The 23,984-nt window shown below is 39.7% G+C and overlaps 1 protein-coding gene across 1 annotated transcript in view; it reads right to left on the reverse strand.

The window, feature by feature from the left end:
• The window catches only part of GET1 (guided entry of tail-anchored proteins factor 1), a 64,157-nt gene extending 40,714 nt beyond the window's left edge, over positions 1-23,443 (reverse strand). The window contains exons 1-3 of the mRNA XM_063447191.1: positions 23,322-23,443; positions 19,958-20,123; positions 2,936-3,003 (exon numbers count right to left, since the gene is read on the reverse strand). Of these exons, the coding sequence (XP_063303261.1) occupies positions 2,936-3,003; positions 19,958-20,123; positions 23,322-23,429 (342 nt within the window). The 5' untranslated portion in view covers positions 23,430-23,443. The remainder of the gene's footprint in view (positions 1-2,935; positions 3,004-19,957; positions 20,124-23,321) is intronic.
• Between the last annotated feature and the right edge of the window lie 541 nt (positions 23,444-23,984).

Below are 23,984 nucleotides of genomic sequence, written 5' to 3' on the forward strand. Positions count from 1 at the left end.
AGCAGCAGGACCAGACTCCAATCAAGCCACCCAAGTTAAGCTAACAGGAGGGTGGCTGCAGATATAAAAAACATCACCTGCATTTGTTTATGTCAGATTGTGAGTGTGTGTGTGCATGTGTGTGTGTGTGTGTGTGTGTGTGTGTATATATGTCAGTTTGCTTCTGTGTATTATCTGTGTGAGCACACATATGTGTGTCAGGATGTGCATCTCTGTATGTGCATCTGTGTATTAGAGTGTGCATCAGTGTGTCAGGGTGTGTGGTTTTATGTAAGTGTGTGTATCTGTGTCATGGTGAGTGCATGTGTCAGTGTTTTTATGTCAGTGTGTGTATCTGTGTCATCATATGTGCATGTGTCAGTGTTTGTGTGTGTCAGGGTGCATGTATCTGTGTGTCTGGGTATGCATTTCTGTGTGTATATGTCGATGTATGTGTGTGTTAAGGTGTGTGTGTATGTGCCAGTTGGTGTGTGTATTTATGTGTGTGTGTATGTGTCCCTGTCTATATGAATTTGTGGGTATGTGTTGGTGTATATATATGTATCTGTGTGTTAATGTGCATGTATATCTGTGTAAGTATGTATGTATGTGGTAGTGTATGTGCATACATCCAAGCAGTCAAACACCAGAACAACATACAAACACACTCCTGCAATCTAACACAAATTACATGCAAACCCACCCATGCATTCAAACTCCAAAATGATATACAAGCACACCCTTGCACTCAAATACAAATACTTCACACAAATGCACATCCACATTTAAAAGTGAACATTACACTTAAACACACCTCTGCAATCAAACGCAAACATTACAAACATTACATATTAAAACACTAAAACTGTATAAAAGCACCCCTTCAAACACCATACATTATAGCACCAGCATATGCCGCAGCGCTGTACAGATATACGACCTAGAAATTTTGACTTGGGGTGCCTTGGAAAAATAATGAAATATTAAGGGCACCTTGAACCTAAAAAGTTGGCTATCTTTACTGAGGATCCAGTGGTCTTGCAGGATCCTCTAGTGATGTACTCAAAGCACAGGAGGATGCGACAGATCAAGATGGTGGCCCTCACGTAGGAAAGGTTTAGGGAAGTAAATCTCGCCTTCCACTGTCCCATCCCGCTCCTCCCCAGGAGTAAAATCACCATCGGGGGCTTTGCAAATGGGAAACGGGAGACCTGTATAAAATTAGGGAGAGGGGTACTATACGCTATAGTGTTCCTTTAATACACAGCTCCCTCTGATACTGTTAATTTTAATTTTACTAGATTTACTTTTCAGCATATTTCTCTATGCTGTAAAGCCAGTTGCTTTTACATTTTACATTCACGAGATCTGTAAACACATTGCTAAGATGTAGGCTGTTTCAAGAGCCATGTTATATCACCCATGAAACAAAATGTTAGAATTGCTCAATTTGATTTCACACATATTTTGTTAGTGCAACATTTCAACACTTTAATGCTGTCTGATGTGTTTGTTTTCGTTTACAAATCTTATTAGCATAGCAGTTATCACCCAACCTGTTGTTGTAGCATGCAGCTTAAAACAAACTACCGGTACACTATATAGAGCACATGTTTTACAACTTAAAAAATTCTTGTGTCTAGAAAATCTTTTATGTTTTCATGAAAAATGGTCATTAGAAATTTGTATATCGTCTTACTGTTTTTTAACTAACTAAGATTTTTTTTAACACCACAGCTGCTTTGCACTTGACAATTAACATAGCAAAGGAAAGAACTTCTATAGCAAATACATGCTGCTAAAATAGGTTCTAAATGAACACTTTTTTTTAGGAAGTGTATATGGAGGCTGTGTGAGTCAAAGCCAGGGGAGGTGTGCCTAGGGCTGCAGAAATAAAGTGATTTATCCCTAAATAGCAAATAATTGAGCAATGAATGATCTATGCACACAAAAAAACAAAAACACAATTAAGCTAAAGTGGTTTTGATGGTTAGAAGTTATATGACATAAAACCAGACTGTAAGCTCTTGTGAACAGGGTCCTAATCAACATACTACCTATTGTTCCTGTAACATTTTGTAATTGTCTCATTTATTGTTAGATTTCTTATTTATAATATTGTAAAGCACTATGGCATAAGTTGGTAGTATATCAATGCCAATAATAATAATAGAAACCACATTAGTAACACACAAGATGTTTGTTACACCCGAAAGGATGAAATACATAAGTTTAGTATAGTATTTGTTCCACGCTATCCAGTGATAGGGTCCTTATTTTAATGGGGGGCACTGAGCTGCAGCATACAAATAAATTGTATTTATGTTTCCAGATATAAAGGAAATAAATGAAGCACATTACTACAAAGCAAGAGTATTATACCTCGGAGCATCAGAGGCACAGATCATGCTTTCTATTCCAGGATAGGAAATCCAAAGAAAAAGAGATAGCACCGGCCCCGTAATAGGAAGGCACAGGGTTTAATATAAGCAGAGTCTGGAAATGGACAGGGGAATAAGAAACCTGGAGTGAGGCTAAACACATACTCACATTCTGTCCCCTTTCAAGTCAGAAGTTCGGTGTAGGTCAAATCTACACATTGACATACTTGCTAATAACACCATGTGTGCATACCATACAGCATCCATATACTCTCAGCTAGTAGTGGTACCTTTCTGTTACTTAACTACAATACCCGTAATCCCCAGCTAACATGTGCACAGCCAAACGGTAGCTGAAGATCATGTAAGTCAGCAACAACTGGACAGATACATATTGGTTATCGCTGGGCTAATTAGAAAGGGATATGCTAAGTAAGTAATTGATCTGCCCATTTACTGACAAGTTAAGGCTTGATTGTATATGATAAAAACGTAATAACAATAAATATGTTTGCATAAAAAGTATTACAGAGTTATTACCAATATATAACAAAAACAATGCAAAATTCACTTACCTGTATTACATAGAATACAATGCTAACAACCCACTTGATTTTTGCTAGCTGTGCACTTCTGGCTTTTACTGTTAAGAAAAACATACAAAGTATATATCAGTAAATGAAACTATAAATTGAGCAATAACACATCCATTGCAAATAACCAAACTAACTACCGTATATACTCGAGTATAAGCCGACCCGAATATAAGCCGAGGCCCCTAATTTTACCCCAAAAAACTGGGAAAACTTATTGACTCGAGTATAAGACTAGGGTGGAAAATGCAGCAGCTACTGGTAAATTTCTAAATAAAATTAGATCCTAAAAAAATTATATTAATTTAATATTTATTTACAGTGTGTGTATATAATGAATGCAGTGTGTGTGTGTGTATGAATGCAGTGTGTATATGAATGCTGTGTGTGTATGCAGTGTGTATATAATGAATGGAGTGCAGTGTGTGTATGAGTGCAGTGTGTGTATAATGAATGCAGTGCAGTGTGTGTGTAGTGTGTATATAATGAATGCAGTGCAGTGTGTGTATATGAGTGCAGTGTGTGTATATGAGTGCAGTGTGTGAGTGCAGTGTGTATATAATGAATGCAGTGTGTATGTATGAGTGCAGTGTGTGTATGAATGCAGTGTGTATATAATGAATGGAGTGTCGTGTGTGTATATGAGTGCAGTGTGTGTGTATCAGTGCAGTGTGTATGCAGTGTGTATATAATGAATGCAGTGCAGTGTGTGTATATGAGTGCAGTGTGTATATAATGAATGCAGTGCGTGTATGAGTGCAGTGTGAATGCAGTGTGTATGCAGTGTGTGTATATAATGAATGCAGTGCAGTGTGTGTGTATGTATGAGTGCAGTGTGAATGCAGTGTGTGTATGTGTGTATGTATGAATGCAGTGTGTATGCAGTGTGTGTATATAATGAATGCAGTGCAGTGTGTGTATGAGTGTGTGTATGAATGCAGTGTGTGTATATAATGAATGCAGTGCAGTGTGTGTATGAGTGTGTGTGAGTGCAGTGTGTGTGTGTGTGTGTGTGTGAGTGCAGAGCATTGGTGGGGGGTGGGCATTTTATTAATTATTATTATTTTATTATTATTGTGATATATTTTTTTTTTAATGTTATTATTTTTTGTATTATTATTATTATTTTTTTATTATTATTTTTTTTTATTATTATTTTTTTTATTTGTTTTTTCGTCCCCCCTCCCTGCTTGTTAGCTGGCCAGGGAGGGGGGCTCTCACTCCCTGGTGGTCCAGTGGATGGGCTGTAGGAGGGGGGCTGTCAGGAAGCTGTAACTTACCTTCACCGCAGCTCCTGTCAGCTCCCTTCTCTCTCCTCCGTCCGTGCAGCTCATAACAGCAAAAGGGTGCTCTACTAAGTACTAAAGATGCTTGCCATGAAGGAGTTGAATATTGTTGAGACTGGAGAAGTCATTATTAGTTGCATTTTCAGTTGAATTTGATTAAACCACTTGAAGCATTTGTTGTGTTGAGCTATTTCAATTGCTTTTGTTTGATTTGTTCATTGCAAACAGCTGAAAGTCTGTACATTTTTACAACAAATCTGATTTTCCATGGGGTTTAACAAGTTTGATTACAACTGTACACAACCCAGGGTATTAAAAGTGCACCTTTTCCCTGGTTCTAGGGTTAATACTTACTTGTAGCAGTTTCAGCTGCTATTTGAAGGGACACACTCATTGAAATGGTCTGGGTGCACTGTTCCTGTCCCCCTTAGTCCTGCTATGTCAAACATTGCAGTTTTTGAGAAACTGCAATGTTTACATTACAGAACTAAGTCTGCCTCTAGTGACTTTCTTCCAGTCAGCCACTAGAGGTGCCTCCGGGTGTTTACCAGGATCTGTGTCACCCAAACAACGCTGGACGTCCTCACGCTCTGCATGAGGACATCCAGTGTCAGTGAAATCCCAATAGGAAAGCATTAAAGTAATGCTTTTCAATAGGGTGTATCGGTACTTACCCTCTGCAGGAGCCAGGCGAGGTCCTCCTTCTCCGCCGCCCGCCGCCCTGCATCTGAAGGGGAGGCGTGCACGGACCGCGAGAAGCGGCCACGTGACGTGCCTGGTACTGGGAACGCGCCACGCATAGCGGGCGCGCATTTAAAGGGACAGTGGGAGCTAAAAATAAAAAAGGTCTCCCATTGGCCCATGTCATTGCACATTCCCAATACTCTCACGTATTGGGGGCATGGATATGACACTCACCTTTCCCTTAGCTCCCTGCCCTATCGTGGTTTCTGGTTCAGTTCCCTTTAGTGCTTGTATCGTTCAGTTGTGGTTTTTGGTGCTTGACCTTGGCTTTGTTCCTGACTCCGTTTTCTCTTTATCCCTGCTTTGACTTGTTTGCCGGTTTTCTCTCCTGTGTACCAGTCCTTGGCTTGTTCTAGTTTACGCTGTCTCTCTGTCCCCTTGACCTCGGCTCATTCTGGACTCTGTCTTTTCCTGTCCTCGTCAAGTCCAGCCATTCTAAGGCCCGGTAAGAAATATCTTGCTTTCTTGCCTCTAGACTATCTGGACTATTCTTGCGTGTTGGGGTATTATTACCGTGACATAGGGACAGTCTAATGCGCTTGGATGACTTTGTAGGAGGCGGAGCACCGAGGGACATCAGCGGTGGAATCAGGTAAATGAAAAAAGGGTTTTTAACCCTTTATTGGCCAGGGGCTGTGAGTGATGGGTGAGGCAGAGAGCACCATAGTGTTAGGAATACAGATTTGTATTCCTAACAATATAGTATCACTTTAAAGGACCACTATAGGCACCCAGACCACTTCAGCTCAATGAAGTGGTCTGGGTGCCAGGTCCCCCAGGTTTCTCACTGACAGCCGCTAGAGGCGCTTCCGCGCTTCTCACTGTGAAAATCACAGTGAGAAGACACTGGACGTCCATAGGAAAGCATTGAGAAATGCTTTCCTATAGACTGTCTGAATGCGCACGCAGCTCTTGCTGCGCATGCGCATTGAGCACTGACGTCGGGAGGAGGATGAGAGTTCCCCAGAGCCAAGGGAGCCCGGTGCTGGAGTAAGGTAAGTGTTTATCCCCTTCAGCCCCCTTGAGCCTAGCGAGAGTGGGACCCTGAGGGTGGGAGGGAACCTAAAGACCCTATAGTGCCAGGAAAATGAGTTTGTTTTCCTGGCACTATAGTGGTCCTTTAATTAACACAGCCCAGTCCAATTTAGCCTGCTGAGATTTTCTCACTAGACTGCTGATCACAGACATAGAGTGTTAAAGCCTTAGTGGTAAGAAAAACGTCATGCTGTTCAATCATTGTTTTGTGACTGGTAACCAGCTTAGTTGGCCAGTACAGTTAGAAATGAAATACCTCTGTTTAGTAAGTCTCCTAAAAGGAGTAGGTTTCTGTTAGCTTTTTGATTTATGCCTTAAGGGGAAAAAGGACCCTGGATGATAAAAACGGTTGGTTTGACTGTTATCACAGTATTTTGGGCCCTAACAATCATTTCTGAATATATGCAATTTTTCTAGCAGTGGCAACCGATTTATCAATCTTTCCGCCATTTTTTCTGACAGAAACGTGTTCTGCTTCATTGCTCTATTTTCTGCCACGCTACATTTTGGCTTTCTGAACTGGTGATCTCTTGGAATACAAGCGAAATGTACTATGAAGAATATGTTATTGAAAAAAATTAAAATAAAAATAATGACAGAATTTAATAGTCACTTGTCAGAACACTGTAGGGCTGTAAGAGATGGAATACAAGTCCTTACAATTAGTTTGTTTTTCTTTTGTTGTTTTTTTTTCTTTCTTCAATAATTGGCAGCATTAAAATTGGGATTCCCATCAGGTAATTAAAATTAATAAGTCAGTTTTCGATGCATATCTGAAGTAAGGCTTCAAGAAAATGTTGCATTCATTAGCTGCTGATAAATGTAAAAAGAAAAAAAAAATAGAGGAGGTTTGCCATGAAAACGGTTGTCTTGTCAAAATGTGCCGTGGTCAAAATGTTTTAGTAACTACTGATGTACTGGACCCAAGCATGTGCCTGCATTCTATTGTGTCTTCTCGTTGTGTGAAGGCCATTTCTACATGGAGGCAATGTTATTTAGTTGTGCACAACACAAACAAGACCGCGCTACTTGCAACATGACAATTCGTGGCAGTATTTGTTGGCAACCACACAAGGCCATTGTCCTCAGACTTACCTTTTAAATTCCACGATGACAACACTGACTCTCTATGGAAGCCGTCTTGCGTAATTTTTGGATCCAATGTAGTTAGGGCCCTTATGAAGGCTTGACAACAATTTCCAAGATCAATTTAACAAACTTCCTTCAAACCCAGACATGCTCCCAAACATTCCTTGAGTGTTCAGGAATTAAACCGGCAACTTAGCATACTTGCTAGACAAGTCTGCATTGCACCCCTACATCTTGTACAGGGCTACCCTTAGTGCTTTTTTTTTCTCCCCATCTGGGTAGGGAAAACCCCTAATCCTTGTAAGTCTATCACAAATGGTGTTTCTCTCTTTGTTGAGTTACATCCTTTTATTTTACTGTATTTTGTCCAGTGTCATCTCCCCTTTATCTCCACCTTTCCTCTCTCTCTTCTCCTTCCTCTACTTTTTCCCACTGCTTAAATTGACCTTTATTGAAATACTGTGTCCTACAATCCCCATACAACTCTTTGATTATGGCAGTAGTTGACTTGATACATTTGTACTATTTTCCTCCAGGCAAAACCTTTATAAGGAATGTTTAAAACATGCTGCTTGCACTGTTCATTCATAGCTTATGACCAACATAAGCTGACATTTATTATAAGATTCTTTATGTAGAGTACTACTCGAAACTGTAAATTGGTCTTGGATTTTCAAATATTTAACGTTTATAATATGCACATTTTTAATATTTCTAAATCTATAGGCATATCCTTTAACTACCCAACAAAAAAAAAATATATAAAAAGTAAAGACAAACCTCATTGAACATAAAGTAGAAAAATGATAGCTAATGCTAATATAAGTTCTTGGGAACCCTTAATTTATTCTTCTACAATAAGTTAATATAGTAAAGTTTGAACTCAAGTCAATCAAATTCACACGTTGCAGTATTTTTAGAAGAGTTGTTTGAAATGATCAGCTACATTTTAAGGGTACCTCGGGTATGCCTAGAGTGACTAAATAGTTACCGTGACCTATTCATAATGATATATATACTACATACAACTCACATAAAAAAAAATTTAATCACTGATCACTTGCTTTCCAGAGCTGTCTCAAGTTGTGTCCACAACCCTTCAATGGAATTTCAGCCTGAAAAAGGCTATAGGTACGGGTCTAGCATAAGTAGGTTTGTGAGTCTATGTGCCAAAATCTGTTTGCCTCTCATAATATAGAAATAAAACTAAATACACAGACCCAGTTTCGCAACAGAGACTATAAAGTCTGTATTAGCAGCCCATAGAGTGGCTGGGTTTAAAGTCACCAGAATAACTACAGCTTATTGCAGAAAATGCAGTGTTTACATTACAGCCTAGGGATACCTCCACTGGCACCTCCTCAGATTGCTGCTAGAGGTGCTTCCTGGGGCAGTGCTGCACAGTGGGCTGCACAGCCATTTAGAATCTACACCCTCTGCATGGAGACACTGAACTTTCCTCATAGCGATACATTGAATTAATGCATCTCTATAAGGAGATGCTGATTGGCCAGGGCTGTGTTTGACTTGGGCTGGCTCTGCCCCTGATCTGCCTCCTAGAAGACAGATGAGGGGCAGAAGCAGCAGCTTGAATAAAAGTAAGATTTTACTATATTTAGGGAGGCAATGGGAGGGGTAGATGCTGGTTTTAACACTATATGGTCAGGAATACATGTTTGTGTTCCTGACCCTATAGTGTTCCTTTAATGTAACTATAGGACATAAGATATTGTAAATGGTAGACAAGCCAAATATCTGGAGTATAGAGAAGAGAATATTTGAGTAACAAGCCAATGTCAATGCAAGGAAATCAGCAATATCATAAACACACTATTGGGCTATACAAGAAGCAGAGAAAGGGTGATCAGGCAAAACCGGAGTTTAAATAATGGGTGCATCAATACTATTGAGCCACATCATCAAAGAGCACCAAAAGACACAAGAACGGAGCAATGCCGAATTCGGGGCATGTATGATGTCATCAGTGCTTACCCAATGGGTAAACAGACATGAGTCATTCGAATGTGAGTGTGATCAAGTATAAATAGACATGCACTGGCCTGACCACACTGGAGCAATGTGGAAGAGCCCTAGAATCGGTTTGCGTGACTGTGTCTAAGATACATACACTGAAAAGTAAACCTGTTAAACTGACCAATGACAACAGCCCAATGGTAATACAGCTGTAAAATTTATTTTGCTGTTGATAATAGAACAGTGACAATTAAATAGTTGTAAGTGTGTAGGATGCACTAGCTTAACAAAAGCTCTCTCTCAATTGGCTTATTGTGAACCACTGACATAAAAGTAAGCCTTCCCACAGCTTTTAAATGCAATTGAGATTCTGGAAAACAAGGTGGTCTATCTGAAAACCACCTCAATAGGAACAAGAATTGGAGTCTCTGAAGCTTTCCTTAGACATTCAATTCTATTAGAAAACGCCCATCCCTGTTTTAATAAGCTCCATGGAATAACAAAAGACTTGTAGGGATACACGGATTAAACAATCACAAATGTAATTTTAGCAGTTAATCAAGCTTTTAATTGGGGAAAGTAGTAAGGCATTCCCAATCCAAAATCGTGGACTTCATGCACAGTGATGAACTGTTGCAGACAAAATTGGTGTTTTGCTAGACATTTGTAGTCTAGGCCAGTGGTTCCCAGACAGGTTCACAAAGACCTCCAACAGTCCAACTTTTATTGGAATCTCAATTGGAAAAAAACTGGGGAACATACATCCTAAATCCTAGGTCACTAGAGGAGTTTTGGAAAAGGTTTGACAATAACCAGAGTTTGTGTACCCATAACCTAACAGTACCTATTGCAACTACAACAAACTGTACTGACTATTGTGATTAGATATTCCCTTTAATAAATAGATTTATGGACTGCAGATAAAATGTATATTTTGAATACATAAAGCATCCAAATTAGAATGGTAATGAGGTGTGTTCACAGTGTATTAAAGGTGTATAAAAAACAAATATAATAAAACAAATATACCCAAAAAGTGAGCACACAATAAGTAATACTTGTATATACATATATATATATATATATATATATATATATATATATATATATATATATATTTGTTAGTAGAGTAAATATTGTCTGCAGAGCACTTAAAGAATTAAAAACAAACATACACAGTGCACTCTGTATGAAACTTATGAAAAATTTAATAAAAAACAAAAACAAATCTCTATGGAGTGAAAAGCAAGCATCTGGCAAGCATCCAAAAACACTGCTTAGGTTCAGTACTTCAAACACTAGCAGACATGTTTCGACTATGTCCTTTAGTGTTCTTCTTCAGTGCTGATAAATCCCTGGGTGATTCCCCTTTAAATATCCCGCCAAATGTGCTGATCTGGCACATGTGTCTTGATTCTTTTACATCATATCTGGGTTATTTGCAGTACAGGACTTAAGCAGTGTTTTTGTACGCTTGCTTTTTACGGCATCGTATTTATTGTAGTCCGTGTTTATTTAGTGTTATTTATTTTTACTATTCAATAAATGTGTTTTTCATCCTGGCAATTCCTGCATCCCTGGTGTTTCTGGATATCCAAGCCTGAATAGGCAACTTGGGACACATTCTATAGAGCCTGATCCGGCTCTACACTTGTGAGTTTTATTCCTTTTATTCAATTTTTCATAAGTTCCATACAGAGTGCACTAGGTCTGTCTGTTTTTAATCCATTTTAGATCATGTCTACTCTACCATATGTGCGTATACATATATTTTACTTATTTTGTGCTCACATTTTAAATAAGAAATAAGAATGATGAATTTTAACGAAGGTGTTAAACTAAACAAGGTCCTGGCTCCGAATTGCTGGTGCCGAGATAATCAGTAGGATTTAACTGATTATCAACTCTATTATTGTGCTAATATATCCCTTGGCCTCTTTGTTTGCCCTTTTGTCTCTTTAAAATCTGGGAGGAACCAAGTGTACTTGGCTTTTAAGGAGAATTCTGGCACTAAATTTGAAAGCAGGCATAATGTTGGAAGATGTGGAATAAGCATAAATTGTTTTCCATGCTAGAAAAGCATATATTTTTTTCCAATATTTTTACTACTTCCCAAGCCTACTATAACTTTTGCTTTGTTCAGTTTCTTACATTACTAACTCGGCACGTGTAATATTGCATTGTCTTCATATTTAGGCATTTTAGGAAGCCCATACAACAAAGAACCAATAATGGGGTGCTGGAATACCAAAATGAAAGGAACACCCCAGACCCCTAAAGCACTTAAGCTCTATTAAGTCTTTTTTTGTGTTCAAAGTGTGTCCTCTTTTTTCATTTTATAAAGAGTGCAGATTTTATAAACTAACCTTTACACCCCCGTGACTGTCAATCATACAACCTGTCATATTACTTCCTTGTTTGGTCAGCTCACTGGAGCTTAACTCAAGAGGAAGCAGTGCCTAGAGCAGTGTTTCCCAACCCAGTCCTCAAGGCACACCTACCAGTCCAGGATTTAAGGATTACCCAGTTTTGTCTAAGGTGTTTTTAGAAAAAAAAGAAAAAACACCTTAGACAAAACTGGGTAATCCTTAAATCCTGGACTGGTAGGTGTGCCTTGAGGACTGGGTTGGGAAACACTGGCCTAGAGCACCTGCCTAGTAAAGACTACTCATTGAGTTGCATTGGGAGGTCTGTAATTGGACAGCCACAGATATTCTGGGCCGTGTTAGAAGGGGAGGGCTTGCAAAGGCTGCAGACAAGAAATCTGCCCTTTATCAAGATTTGTCAAGGTGGGATTTTACCTTAAGACAAAGAATTCAACTTCTTTGTCTTATGCTTTATTTTAACTGTGTTGGAATAAAAATTTTGACCGTAATGGGATAATCTAAGCACCACACCTATAACAGTTTATCATTTTTGTGATGACGGAGTGTTGGGTGGCATCCCCCCAAGTTCTGTCAAATTTGTTTCAAGCACAAGAATTGGGATTCTTTCAGCGCCAGAGTTATTCCCTATTGCAGTGGATAAAAATCTGTTTTTTAAATTATTTATTTAAAAAATGTTTTATTTAAATTGGATTTTTTATAAAATGCTTTTGGAGGAAAAATCTACCTAAATATATTTAATATACATTATAGACCAAAAGCATTCAGCATGAAATGGTGAAATGGTGATTAGTTATGTAGCATGATGCTGTATGTTTATGCTAACTTTTTGGTAAATTAATTCCATTAATCCAAGTTAATTGAACTTGTGCCTGCAGAGATATCATGCACTTTTTTACAGCACAATAATGGTGTAAAATAAACAAAGTTCAGAAAAAGACCTTAATTCCATTGTTTGCCCTGCAAATCTATGTACACACCATGAACACCTTTAATTTAAGTTGTTCTCCAAACTTGATTGATTAACCTGTTAAACTGGATATAGTTTACTCAGCAATGGTTTTATCATTATCTATATATTTCTAATGGTAGATAACAAAATCAGTTCCAATATACCGGTAACTGTCAAACTAATCTAAAAAAAAATATTATTCTAATCATAAGATCTTCTAATAGTTGCAAATAGTAACAAATAAAACAACCAGCAAGAATAAGTCTTTATGTTTAAAAATCATGATTTAAATTAAGTCTTATGAACTAGTGATTTAAATAAAATCCACTCTGCGGGACAATAATTTTTTTCCCCTTAAACAGCTCACAAATAGTTTGACAGAAAACAATTTACACCATAACCACTACAATGGCATGGTGCCTGGTGGTCCCCTTTAAAGAGACACTCATCTTTTGTTTTATTAGTTTGCTTACGTGATGGAGGTAAAAATTAGGAGATTATTCGTAAAACTTGGATTGTAGTGAATTGAAAATTGAATTTCAAAAAATTTGGCAAAAAATGACAATCTGGTAAAATTCTACAACTGAAGTTTACTCACAGCTAGGCTATTTGAGTCTTATTATTTTGCAATTAGGTTTTCAATTTGGTACAATTCCTGGTTTAGAAAATAAATGTGTTTAAATAAAAAATGCCGGGGGGCGGAGCTGGGCTTACAAGCGGAGCAGACGTGCCAAGCCTGAGCTCCACAGAGTTTATCTGTTTTAGGGGTGATATCTCCCCATAAACAACAAGCGACTTACATGAAAAGGCATTCTCTGAGCTGGGGGACAAATACTGACCACGCCGACCTTCAAATCAAGTTCATACCCCACCGGAGACCGGGGCTCTCAGTTGCGGCCTACTAGGCAGGGGAAACGCGGCCGATCTCCTCGCTCCTTAGACACCGGAGCAGCTCTGCGGCACTCGCACTCCTACCCCCCCCCCCCTGACCAGCGGGGGATATCCTGGTCACCTCTAGACGTCCAGGTACTGACTACCGTACAGGCAGAGGGCCCCACACGGCAAACGGCCAAAGCACGGTCCACACCACACACCCAAGATGGCGTCTGCTCCACCATCAGACAAGCACAACCAACATGCGCCCCAGAGGCCATGCAGCATCGGCACAGAACTCACCCTAAGGCGCCTGGATGCAATCTTCCAAAACTTCTGGCGGAGGCTCAGGGAACGCACCCAAGCTACTGTGGCAGAGCAGCAGAGGGTTGCAGACAGCGGCAAACCGCCAAAAAAGAATGCACCTCCTCCGGGCGATACCGCTACACAAGCTCCAAACCCTAGAGGCTCCTACACCAAGCGCCCATCGTTGCCGCGACTGACCACTCACCGACGACGGCGAAGCACAGCCAGACGCATTGCTAACCCCACAGGCAGGGCAGTCCGGATCCCGAAGCAGGCCCTGATCCCAGCACAAGGGGCACCAGCGATCGCACGGACCGGGGAAGATAAGCACAGCCTGACTCGCAGCACTAAGGCTCACTGGGACTCCCCAGAGGTCGCCCTGCTCCTACAGACACCCCTTCCAGCTATCACACCTCTGCCCAAGCGGGGTACCGGCTGACACGGCTACACCATCAACGCACCAGCCCTCCTCCACGAGATGCAGGCAGGTCGGACGACTGGCGCACAAGCCCTACATACTCACACTACGGGACTCTCTCCGGCAGAAAACATCGATCTGACTTTACCTAGTACGCACCCCTAAAATGTATTTGTGCAGCATTTTATTATGTGTAAATTGTTTAGCACTCACAATATTCTTCCCACACTCGCACTATGCATTGCAGTACGCATAGGCCATGATCCTAATTAGCCTGCTGCCTGCCTGGCAACTTACATGTTCAACTCTTACGTCTGTTCCTTCCTCTTCTTGCTTTATGTGCATAATCTGTGATGCCCAGACTAGTTTAAACACTGTTAAATTAATTAACGTGCAACACAACTCTCACAACTTGAAAGTTTAAGCTACCAATATTTGCCTTGTAAAGTTACAGAATGTTCTACCTAGCTTGACTCCTCTTGTTTTAAAAAAAAACACAAATGTGCTGATAATGATTGCCATGATTATTGATAACCTTGTTTTATTCCTTCAGCCTGTATTTGCTGTTGTGGCAATATAAGCTTGTTTTGTTATTCTAAGCACAATAAAAATAAAGAATTAAAAAAAAAAAAAAAAAAATGCCACCTAATTAGTGCACAAATGGTACATATCTTTAAAGGACAAATGTAATCACGCACATCACTTCATCTCTGGGTGCAGTGGCCCTGCCGTTTTTTTTCCAACAAATTGGAAACATTGCTGTTTTAAAGATATGGCAATGTTTATATTGTGGGATTAAACACACGTCTAGTGGCTTCCAGATAAACAACAGAGTGAGACTCGGTTCTGTGACGTTTGATGTCCTCTAGCATTGCATGAGGACATCAAAAGTCCTCTAATGCCCTTAATGGAGAAGTAGTGGATTCAATGCTTTACTGTGAGAAGTATTTAATTGGAGCGTCATGTGCCCTTTGTCCGCAATACTTCACTATGAGAAGCCAAGGATTGGAGGAAATGACCGGTGACATCAGGGAGATAGACTGGGCTGCTCAGAAGGGTCTGTCTCTGGCTGGTTTGCAGGTGAGTAAAGCGTTGTATTAATTGTTTTGGTTTTTAAAATAAAAATGGGGGGCCCTTGAATCTAAGTCACCATACCCTGCTATTTGAGTTACAATGAACCTTTTAAGTTAAGGGACTGTTGTAATCCTTTAAAGATACACATTGGTTAACAGTGTCCAGCACAGCTGGGGCAAGGCAGGTGTGGCGCAATGGTGTTCTTTAGATTAAATCTGGGAACAGATCATCTATTGATTAATTGTGAAAAATATGTATCTCACTGCAGGAGGCAGTGAGTATCCATACATGTATTGGGATATCATTGTATTAGAGGCCATACAAGAAAAGAGGCTACCTAGGAGGAGATAATCAGAATACAATTTAAAGAGTGTGTGTTTTCTCATAATAAGAGCATTTTTATTGCATGCATGCCAAGTGTGCAGTGCGTCAAAAAACATAATTCCATAATTATTAGACATAATTTGCACAGATTTTTCATAAAAAAGTACATAATACCTCCCTCAGTGCACACCCTGATGAAACGCACTCTGAGTCTATGTTAACTACAGAAATCTGCAATTTTTCTCCAGTTCTTTCTCACAGTCTATTGATAAAACCGCATAACGAGCGTGGATTTACATTAGATGTCCTGGTGTGTTGCCCATCCCTATTGATAGTCTTTTACCATACCTTCCCAAATGTCCATTTACATGATCAATGAGAGAATAGAGTGCAGCCGAGTAGATTCATATGGGTAAATTAGTGTGGTCCTCTTCATGCAAACACATTCAAAATAAATCCTTTGTGTTTCTTACTTAACAAATCAAGATTTCAATAACCCAACTGTATTTCCTGCCAAGCAACATCTTGTAAGAGGACCATAGAACATCTATGTTAAACTCATTAACAGCTACTAAATAGCCTAGAGGTAGCTTCACACTGTGCGAACAAAAGAGAGGCTCCTCAGCCCACCCTACAGGGATACATGTATTAATGCACAAACCTTTATAAAGTTTACCCTATTCCATTAAAATAACTTTTAAACTGGAAAACCCTAAGCTATTTTATAATGCTGTCCTAGATCCTTGCAGGAATATTTATTGATTGCACAGTGAAGAAGTGTTTAGTTTAAATAACCCAGATAATGCATAGTACAGCCAGATGTAATCTCATCAGACCAGAGGCCTTTGCAATCGCTTGTATCTGTCAATATTGTTTTGTTTGTTCTGTTATCCAAATATTCCAAATAATGTATTTTATAGGCCCTTAGAGTTTTAAGCAGACCCCAAGAAACACTCACAGAGAAAGGATGAAAGCTTAATTAGCCTGTACTACAGTTGGTTACCACCAATGATCGCATACAGATGTTGGCTCATTTTTTGACACAAAGCTGGCCCTCTGCAAATGGATGTCTCTCCTGCCCAAGAAATAATGCAAACCCAGATGGTCATTTGTGCATCTCGTAGATCTTGGCATAGAGGTATTGCTGGTAACATTGTGGAAAAGTTAATAAGAGGTCCATGTTTAGAATACTAAGAACTCAGAGATACCAGTTTCCAACTGAGATAAGCTAAAAACTTAAAATTCCACTGAAAACAGAACTAACTCCCCACGGTGTCAGTGATTTTGACGGAGCAGCTAAAATTCAGGACTTAACGGACAGAAACCACAGCACAGGATCCATCACAAAGGACACAATCAAAGTAGCCACTCCTACAGTTGTTTTGGGTGCCAGACCATTTTCAAGGTCTGGTCCTTTCTACTGTTTTTTTAAGAGAAAACAAGCTGCTGAGAACATTGTAGTGGTGTGATTCTGGGGCTAATGACGCAGAGGGGGCAAATATGAACTCATAAATGAGCCAAAGGAGTGTACTCATTGAAGAGACTGAGAAGGGATAGTTAGCGGAAACCAAGGAAAAAAAATTAGAGAGTACCATGGAGGGAGTGTACTGATAGAATAAACAGAGGAGAGGACTCGTAGTGGATTAGGAAGCATACACATAGAAGACACTGGTTAGTGGACTGAAAGAGTTAGATGAAGAGAACACTAATTAAGTGGACTGCCTGACTCCAGATGCCAGCACACCTCCTAAGATCTACCCTGATCAAAGGACATAGCAACCGCCTAACCCCCCCACCCCCCCACCCCGAATGCTCAAGGGTTATTAAGTGTAATTTAACAGTTAACACCCCCGACTGACCCCATTACTGTTTTTTCTCCACAACACAATTACTGCTTCTTTATTTAAGACCCATAGGGCTGGGTCCCCCTCCTAGTTTCGTGGGCTCAGCAAAAATATCAAGCCCTACATATCTATCATATGTAGATATATCAAGCATGTCATTTAAATTTTATTTGTGTGTCTTGCTACCCTGCCAGTACACCTCAGCCTGATGCGTCTAACATGTGTATTCCCTTGTTTACTGGCGGAACGTTCAATGTCTTATAACTTAAAAATGTGCACTACTAATCTATGTTTGGAAGTTAGGCACACGTGAGCTGTTGTGGCTTTGTGTGCAAGATTGTCAAGAAAAATAAAGAATAAAAAAAAAAAAAAGTGGACTGTGTTGGGAATTTTGGAAATGAGACTGATATATGGAAGTGGGAGTACCATCATTGGGACAGTTAGCAGTGACGTTGCAGAAGACTCAGAAAGATACTAACAAAGCACAAAGTGGACTCTAAATACACAGAGATCTTGAGACACTTTATTGAGGCTTTGAATGCTGTGTAATGATGCCTGGTGCAAACTTGATGTCACTTCATCATTAACAGGGTGTACATGACTTCAAAATTTAAGCATGTAAAAAGTCACAGAATCATGCTGTGCAAAACAGCTGCTGCCTCAACTCAATTACAGGACTTCCCGAGGTAAAAGGGTGCATTGACACCTAAAATGATGAGGACAATGAAACACTAAATGTGTTTCATTGTCCTTGTACATTGCACAGTGATAATAAAGTTGAATCAGAGATTGTTCAATCTTTTATCAGCCCATGCCTGGACCTAAAAGGCTGCCTTACTTCATCCCCTAGGCCAGGGATAGGCAACCTTCGGCACTCCTAATGTTGTGGACTACATAACCCCATAATGCTCTAACACCCATAATGTTGGCAAAGCATCATGGGAGGTGTAGTCCAAAACATCTGGAGTGCCGAAGGTTGCCTATGCCTGCACTAGGCCCTAGCAGGTGCTTAGTTTCTCTTGTGGATATTCTGGGACTGATGGCCTGGTGTCTGTCAGCTGCTAACAAAATAATAAAGTTGCAAGTCATGTCACTGTGTCCAAACACACACTTGCTTATACAAAATAAAAAGAAAACAAGGGGCTCTGTACAACAAAGAAAGTTGTGAGGGACAGCAGTAAATCTCACAAGGGATCTCAACACCTTGAGACTTACACACAAAATGCAGTATAAATGATGTATTTTGGTATCTGTCACAACCCAAATAAAGAATAAAAAAAAAAAAAAAAAATAATGCAATGGATGCTTCACGTTACTTGGCTGAGAGCTTCAGTTGACCGCTCTCAACCAATAATAGCAGTTTCCCCCCCTCTCATAATATTGTAAAGCGGTAGGAAATCTGTTGGCGCTATATAAATGGCGATAATAATAATAATAATTCTGTACATGGTAAAATCTAGTTCCGGGCTGGCTTATTACCTCCCAATGATGCCGCCAAATGTGAAGTTACATCTCCAGCAGCAAAGGGGGTTAAACTTTCATACTGAAACATAGCACATACAGACTCCAAGCACCATTACCCCTTCTGGGATTTGAAGTGTTCATGGTGCCTGCAGTCTGTATGAGTAGAGTTTCAGCATTTTGGATGTCTGGAGAAACCCTTTAATGGGATCTGCTTGTGAATGTACTTTGTGTGAATACTTTAAATTATTTTTTCAAATTAATCAAATGCTACTCAGGCTTCCTTCTGCACGAACGGGCAAAGCATCTTTGTATTTGCCAAATGGGACAAGCATCACTTTGAGACAACTGTCTAAGTCAAAAACTTTAGCTTCACTGACAATATACATGCGTGTGTTTCCTATTTTTAGGCATATTTTTCCCTTTTTTGCCAGCTTCTGGTGAACACATCCCAAGTAGCTATAGTGTAAGCAGAGCATTTGGCTCATGCTGTTGTGCAGAAGCAGAATGTCTGGTGTTTTGTCACACAACATTTTAGCATAAGACATGTGCAACTGCCGTTTCTTGCATTAACTAAAGCACAACTCGAGGTGCTAGCATCCATAGTTCCCACCAGTTTTCCTCCTCATTGTGGCTGCTGGTGAGCGTGAAGTCCCATTTACTTGCGAGATATAGAATGGAAATTTTAAACCACGTGAACTGTATATATGTATACACGTGTGACCTGAACACGGTGCACGCATATGTTTCTACTGATGTTGCTCGTTATCCGCAGGGACTGCTGGCTGTGCATACAAGGTTATGCATATAAATTGACGGAGCTCGTACTAGGAATTGCACAATGTCACTGATGACGTCGACAGCCACACATGCGCAATGCACTTTTCCATAGGACACGAATTAGCTAGATCAGTGACCCTCTAGGTTTGGGGCATGGAAACTGCAAGGACAAAGAAACGGGTAAATATGATAAAAATCATATTCACCTGCTTTGTCAGCAAACAGAATGAGATAACTGTCTCATTTAAAGCTAAAGGATTTTGGATTTCGGCTCTGCAGGAGCTGGATGCATCTCACAGCCACAGAGCAGACTCGACGCTGGGCAGGATTACTGAAAAGTACGACTTTTAGCACCATAACCACCACAGGGGGTTGTAGTGATTACAATGCTTGGAGTAACCCTTTAAAATTACTTTTCAAACAACAATAATATGTGGCTACTAAAACATAATATTATTACCGTGGGTTTTTAGTTTGTCGGTCATTTTGTTGATTTTTCTTTCCAATCTGGCATATTTGGCAAACTCGTCCATCATACTGATAGCAGAGAGTTCTTGTCTCATAGTCTGAATTTCAGATCTCATCTGGTATTCCTGCTCTGCATCTTTCTGCAGGAAGCGTGATAGCTGGAAGGAAATAATGGCATCTTAGACGGTATGGATTCACAGTATGTACCACAGAGATCAAAGAATGGTGAATATTACATTTTATGTTATATATGAGAATATACCAGATGAAAAAGAAAATCAAACATTTACATTTTTAAGCATATGTACATAACAAATAAAAAAAACAAAAAACAAAAAAAAACAGTTCACTTTTGGCATTAAAGCAGCCCTGTCACTTTAAAGGATTCGATTTTAAATTACTCCTTTTTTTATACCTCTATTTCAGGTTGTTTTTTTTTTATTATTTATTTTAATTAGTTATACAAAAAAAAAGTAGAGACTACTTTTTCTCATAAGAAGCGTGATCTTTGGCAAATGTTTGCAATGGGCGGAGCTTAAGAAAAGTTTAATTTCAGTTGCAAAGGTAATTTACCCACAGTGCATCAGTCAAACTGCTGAAATCACGGACAGAAGAGAACAAAATGGAGGCACCCAGGTATTAGGATTCGGCACAAGCAACAAAAGGATAATGAATGTAAATAAAGACAAGTGGCACAGAGAGGAGTATAATCAGTATCATTCTAGGGGCATGAGGAAAGGAAAGACTGAAAGAAAAAAACAAAAATCCACAGAGCAGTTCCAACACATTTTCTTGAAAAACACTTGAAGGTTTATTCATTAAACTGTGAATCAAGTTGGACTAACAAGTGAATTGCAAAATGTTAGTAAACATTTAAAATGCACTTTTGATGTTAATCGTAAAATATTTGCCATTCAACTACCAGTACTCCACAATTTGCTTTTATTGAATGAACTCCTCAAGCCCCGTAGCTTTTCAAGCCAGCTGTAGTAGTTATGGTGCCAGGAATGCTCCCCCACCCCCATCTCCTATTAAAGTAGTAATTTAGTTACCGTGGTAAGTAAACTGCCTTCCTTGCTGCCAAGGGGTTCCAGTTTGCCCCACTGAGGTAAGCCTTGAGTCAGCTGTGCCCTCTCTGTGCCAATTTGTTTGGCCCTGCAGAGTTGGACTTAGCTCAGTGGTAGGACTTCCTGTTGGGAGGGGAGGCTGCATTAGAGGGCCTGTGGGACCAACGTAAGTTATCAAACCAAGCTTAAATGATTTGACTACTTACTCTGGAAGGATGCTAGGGCACTTCTGGTACCAGAATCACTTCCACATGTTGTAGTACCTGCTGTCTTTTTTTTTAACAGAGTTCAGTAAGTGCAAGTATTTTCTTTTTTTACTGTCTTTGCACTTGAATGTACAGACATTCACTGGGTTAAAAGGGGTTACTCCAACCACCATAACCACTTCTGTTTTTAGAGGGTATTATGGTTGTAGGAACCTGTATGTGCAGCTGTTTTGCTTGAAGACATTTGCATTTATGTGCCAGGGGCTAGTTACACACCCGCCACACGTGATATGCAAAAAAAAAATGTCTGTTGTCAACATGCACTGCACTGAAGCTCTCCCCACCTATTATTATTATATTTAATTTTTTTCGAGCCTCATTCCCTCATATCCCTCTATAAGAATGTGTGCATGCGCTCTAAGCTGGTTAAATGGTCAAGTCAAAAGTTTCTCTACGAGAAGCCTTCGATTGGACGTTGCAATGGCTGCCATGATGTCAGACATGGGAGTGCTGAGCAGCTCCACAAGCTTCTTATGTTATTATTTATTTTAGCGTTTATAGGGAAGACGGTTGGTGCCTGAACAAGCTCAATAGACTATTAGGACCTAATGTGTGTAAAAATATAGAGTTGGAGTAATTATCATTTTTTTAAATTTTAAACATCAGATTTTATCTAATTAAATAAAAAATTCAACAACAGTTATAGTCACAGCTACACTACTTTCGCCTAAATTTGAGTTGTTAAAATTCAGAATTGAGTGAATAAATCTGTTATTCTGCTTAATTCACTAAACTGGGAATTGTTAAGAACTGACCGTGAATTGTCAAATGACAGATCTGGAAAATTGCTGATATATTTTTTTTTTTAGTAGTTATTGTATCCTAAAGATTCAAAATACCTGCTTAATTTTCCGTGTAGTGAATAAGCCCTAACAGTCATCAAGGTGTGAATTGCACATTTTAGGTCCCAATTTCCCACTTGGAGAGATTTTCAAGACATGTGTGTCACTCATTAAACATACAAATATAAAACATCAGATGCCATGTCTAAATGTAATTTACTTTGTAACCCTGTACAGCCTTTTACAATTTAAATATGAATAACCGGAATTGTGCAAGCTGCATTGGAAATCAGTGTAGTTACTTGTATCCATTTGTTGGATAAAAGTTAGTGCACACAGGTCCTTTTACATTGGGGGAGGGCCTGTCGCTGTTGCAATTTTTTTTTTTTTTATACTTATCTCCAGTTCATGTTGCAGTAACACACCAATAACAAAATATGTGCAATAAAAAAGCACTATGTAATTATACGTTACTTGTTTTAATATCAACAGACAAGTATGTATATTTAACGTTCAAGACTGATGTTCATTCCTCAGACAAAATGAAAAAAACAACAAACGTGTCCAATATCCGATTTGTACAAGGATGGCACAATGGTGGCATGCAGGTCTTGTGATGTCTAAAACCCACCATAGGCACTGTAATGAAGCACATGGATCGTGCACCATGCTTGTTTGTTGCAGAGGATAATGGTACTTGGGCGCTCATGGACCCTTCCTGAACCTTTCCAGATGGCCACCCATGTACTGTTAGTAAGGGGATTAGAGCTGCACGTATTATTATTCTTATTTCTTATGCAGGGTTTATTTTTTTTTTTCTCTCTTAAACCACAACAGTGATGTTCAGATTTGTAGTGTGTTTTCCTTTTCCGTGCTGCACGTGAAGAGGTTAAATAAGGTGAAAACATGACTAAAAGAAAATGGCAGTAATTATATTAAAATAGCAAAGCACAACCGTGGTTTTATGGAGTCTATTGGAATGGTTTAATCCTACCCCTCACAAGAATTTATAGGAATCTGTGTTTTCCATGTCTGTCTTGTACATTGTGACTTGTAAACAATGAATTGGAGATTACAACACACCAACACCTATCACTAACATTGAATTTTAACATACATTTCCAGAACATTTTTATAGCTTGTTATGCGTCCTGGATCCCTCCTTTTCTACATGGAGGACATGCTCGTATGTGGTTTATTTAGGTTATTTAAATACAGGCATCGTCTGTCTGCTTACTTACTATTGAGGAAAAAGAAGGAAGCAGGATTTTAAAGAGATTGCACAAAAACACAGTGCTCAGCACTAACAGCCACGCACAGCTCTCCGCCATGTTTCCCCAGCTTTCCATCACATCACACAGACACACAATAGCAATCATCAAACCCCACCCCTCGGGGGGGCCCTGGGGTAAGCTCGGGGAATGTTAAAACCCTAGGTCCGGGGAAGAGCAAGCCGCCTTAACGCTATAGTTTAATATTTTCGTTAAAAATATATATTTCTTTCTGCACCAGCATGGTGGCCACATTAGAGCGCCCCACCCCCCTCCATTTAGAACATCAGGGCATGGGATGGAACGTTGGGACATATGTTTGGAACGTTGTGGATCGTGACGTTCCATCCAGAAGGGTTGGCTCTGGCCAATCAGCGCGCGACGTTCTATTTACCACCAGCGATTCAAACAAACGTGAAAAAAAGACTCCCTGATGGAGGGAAAAAAAATACCTAAAGCCGATTTACTATGCAACCCCCCCTACCCCCACCCCCTTATCACCCCCCCATTGAAGAGAAAGGGGGGGAGTGACTGACAAGCTAACCTAACCAGACAGGTGCCCGTGTTTTGGTTTGAAAGGCTCTGTGGAGAAGCTGAGCCAATCCCCGGGGTAGGTGGGCGGGATAGAGGTAA

The sequence above is a fragment of the Pelobates fuscus genome, chromosome 1 (genome assembly GCF_036172605.1).
Source record: "Pelobates fuscus isolate aPelFus1 chromosome 1, aPelFus1.pri, whole genome shotgun sequence".
Classification (NCBI taxonomy): domain Eukaryota; kingdom Metazoa; phylum Chordata; class Amphibia; order Anura; family Pelobatidae; genus Pelobates; species Pelobates fuscus.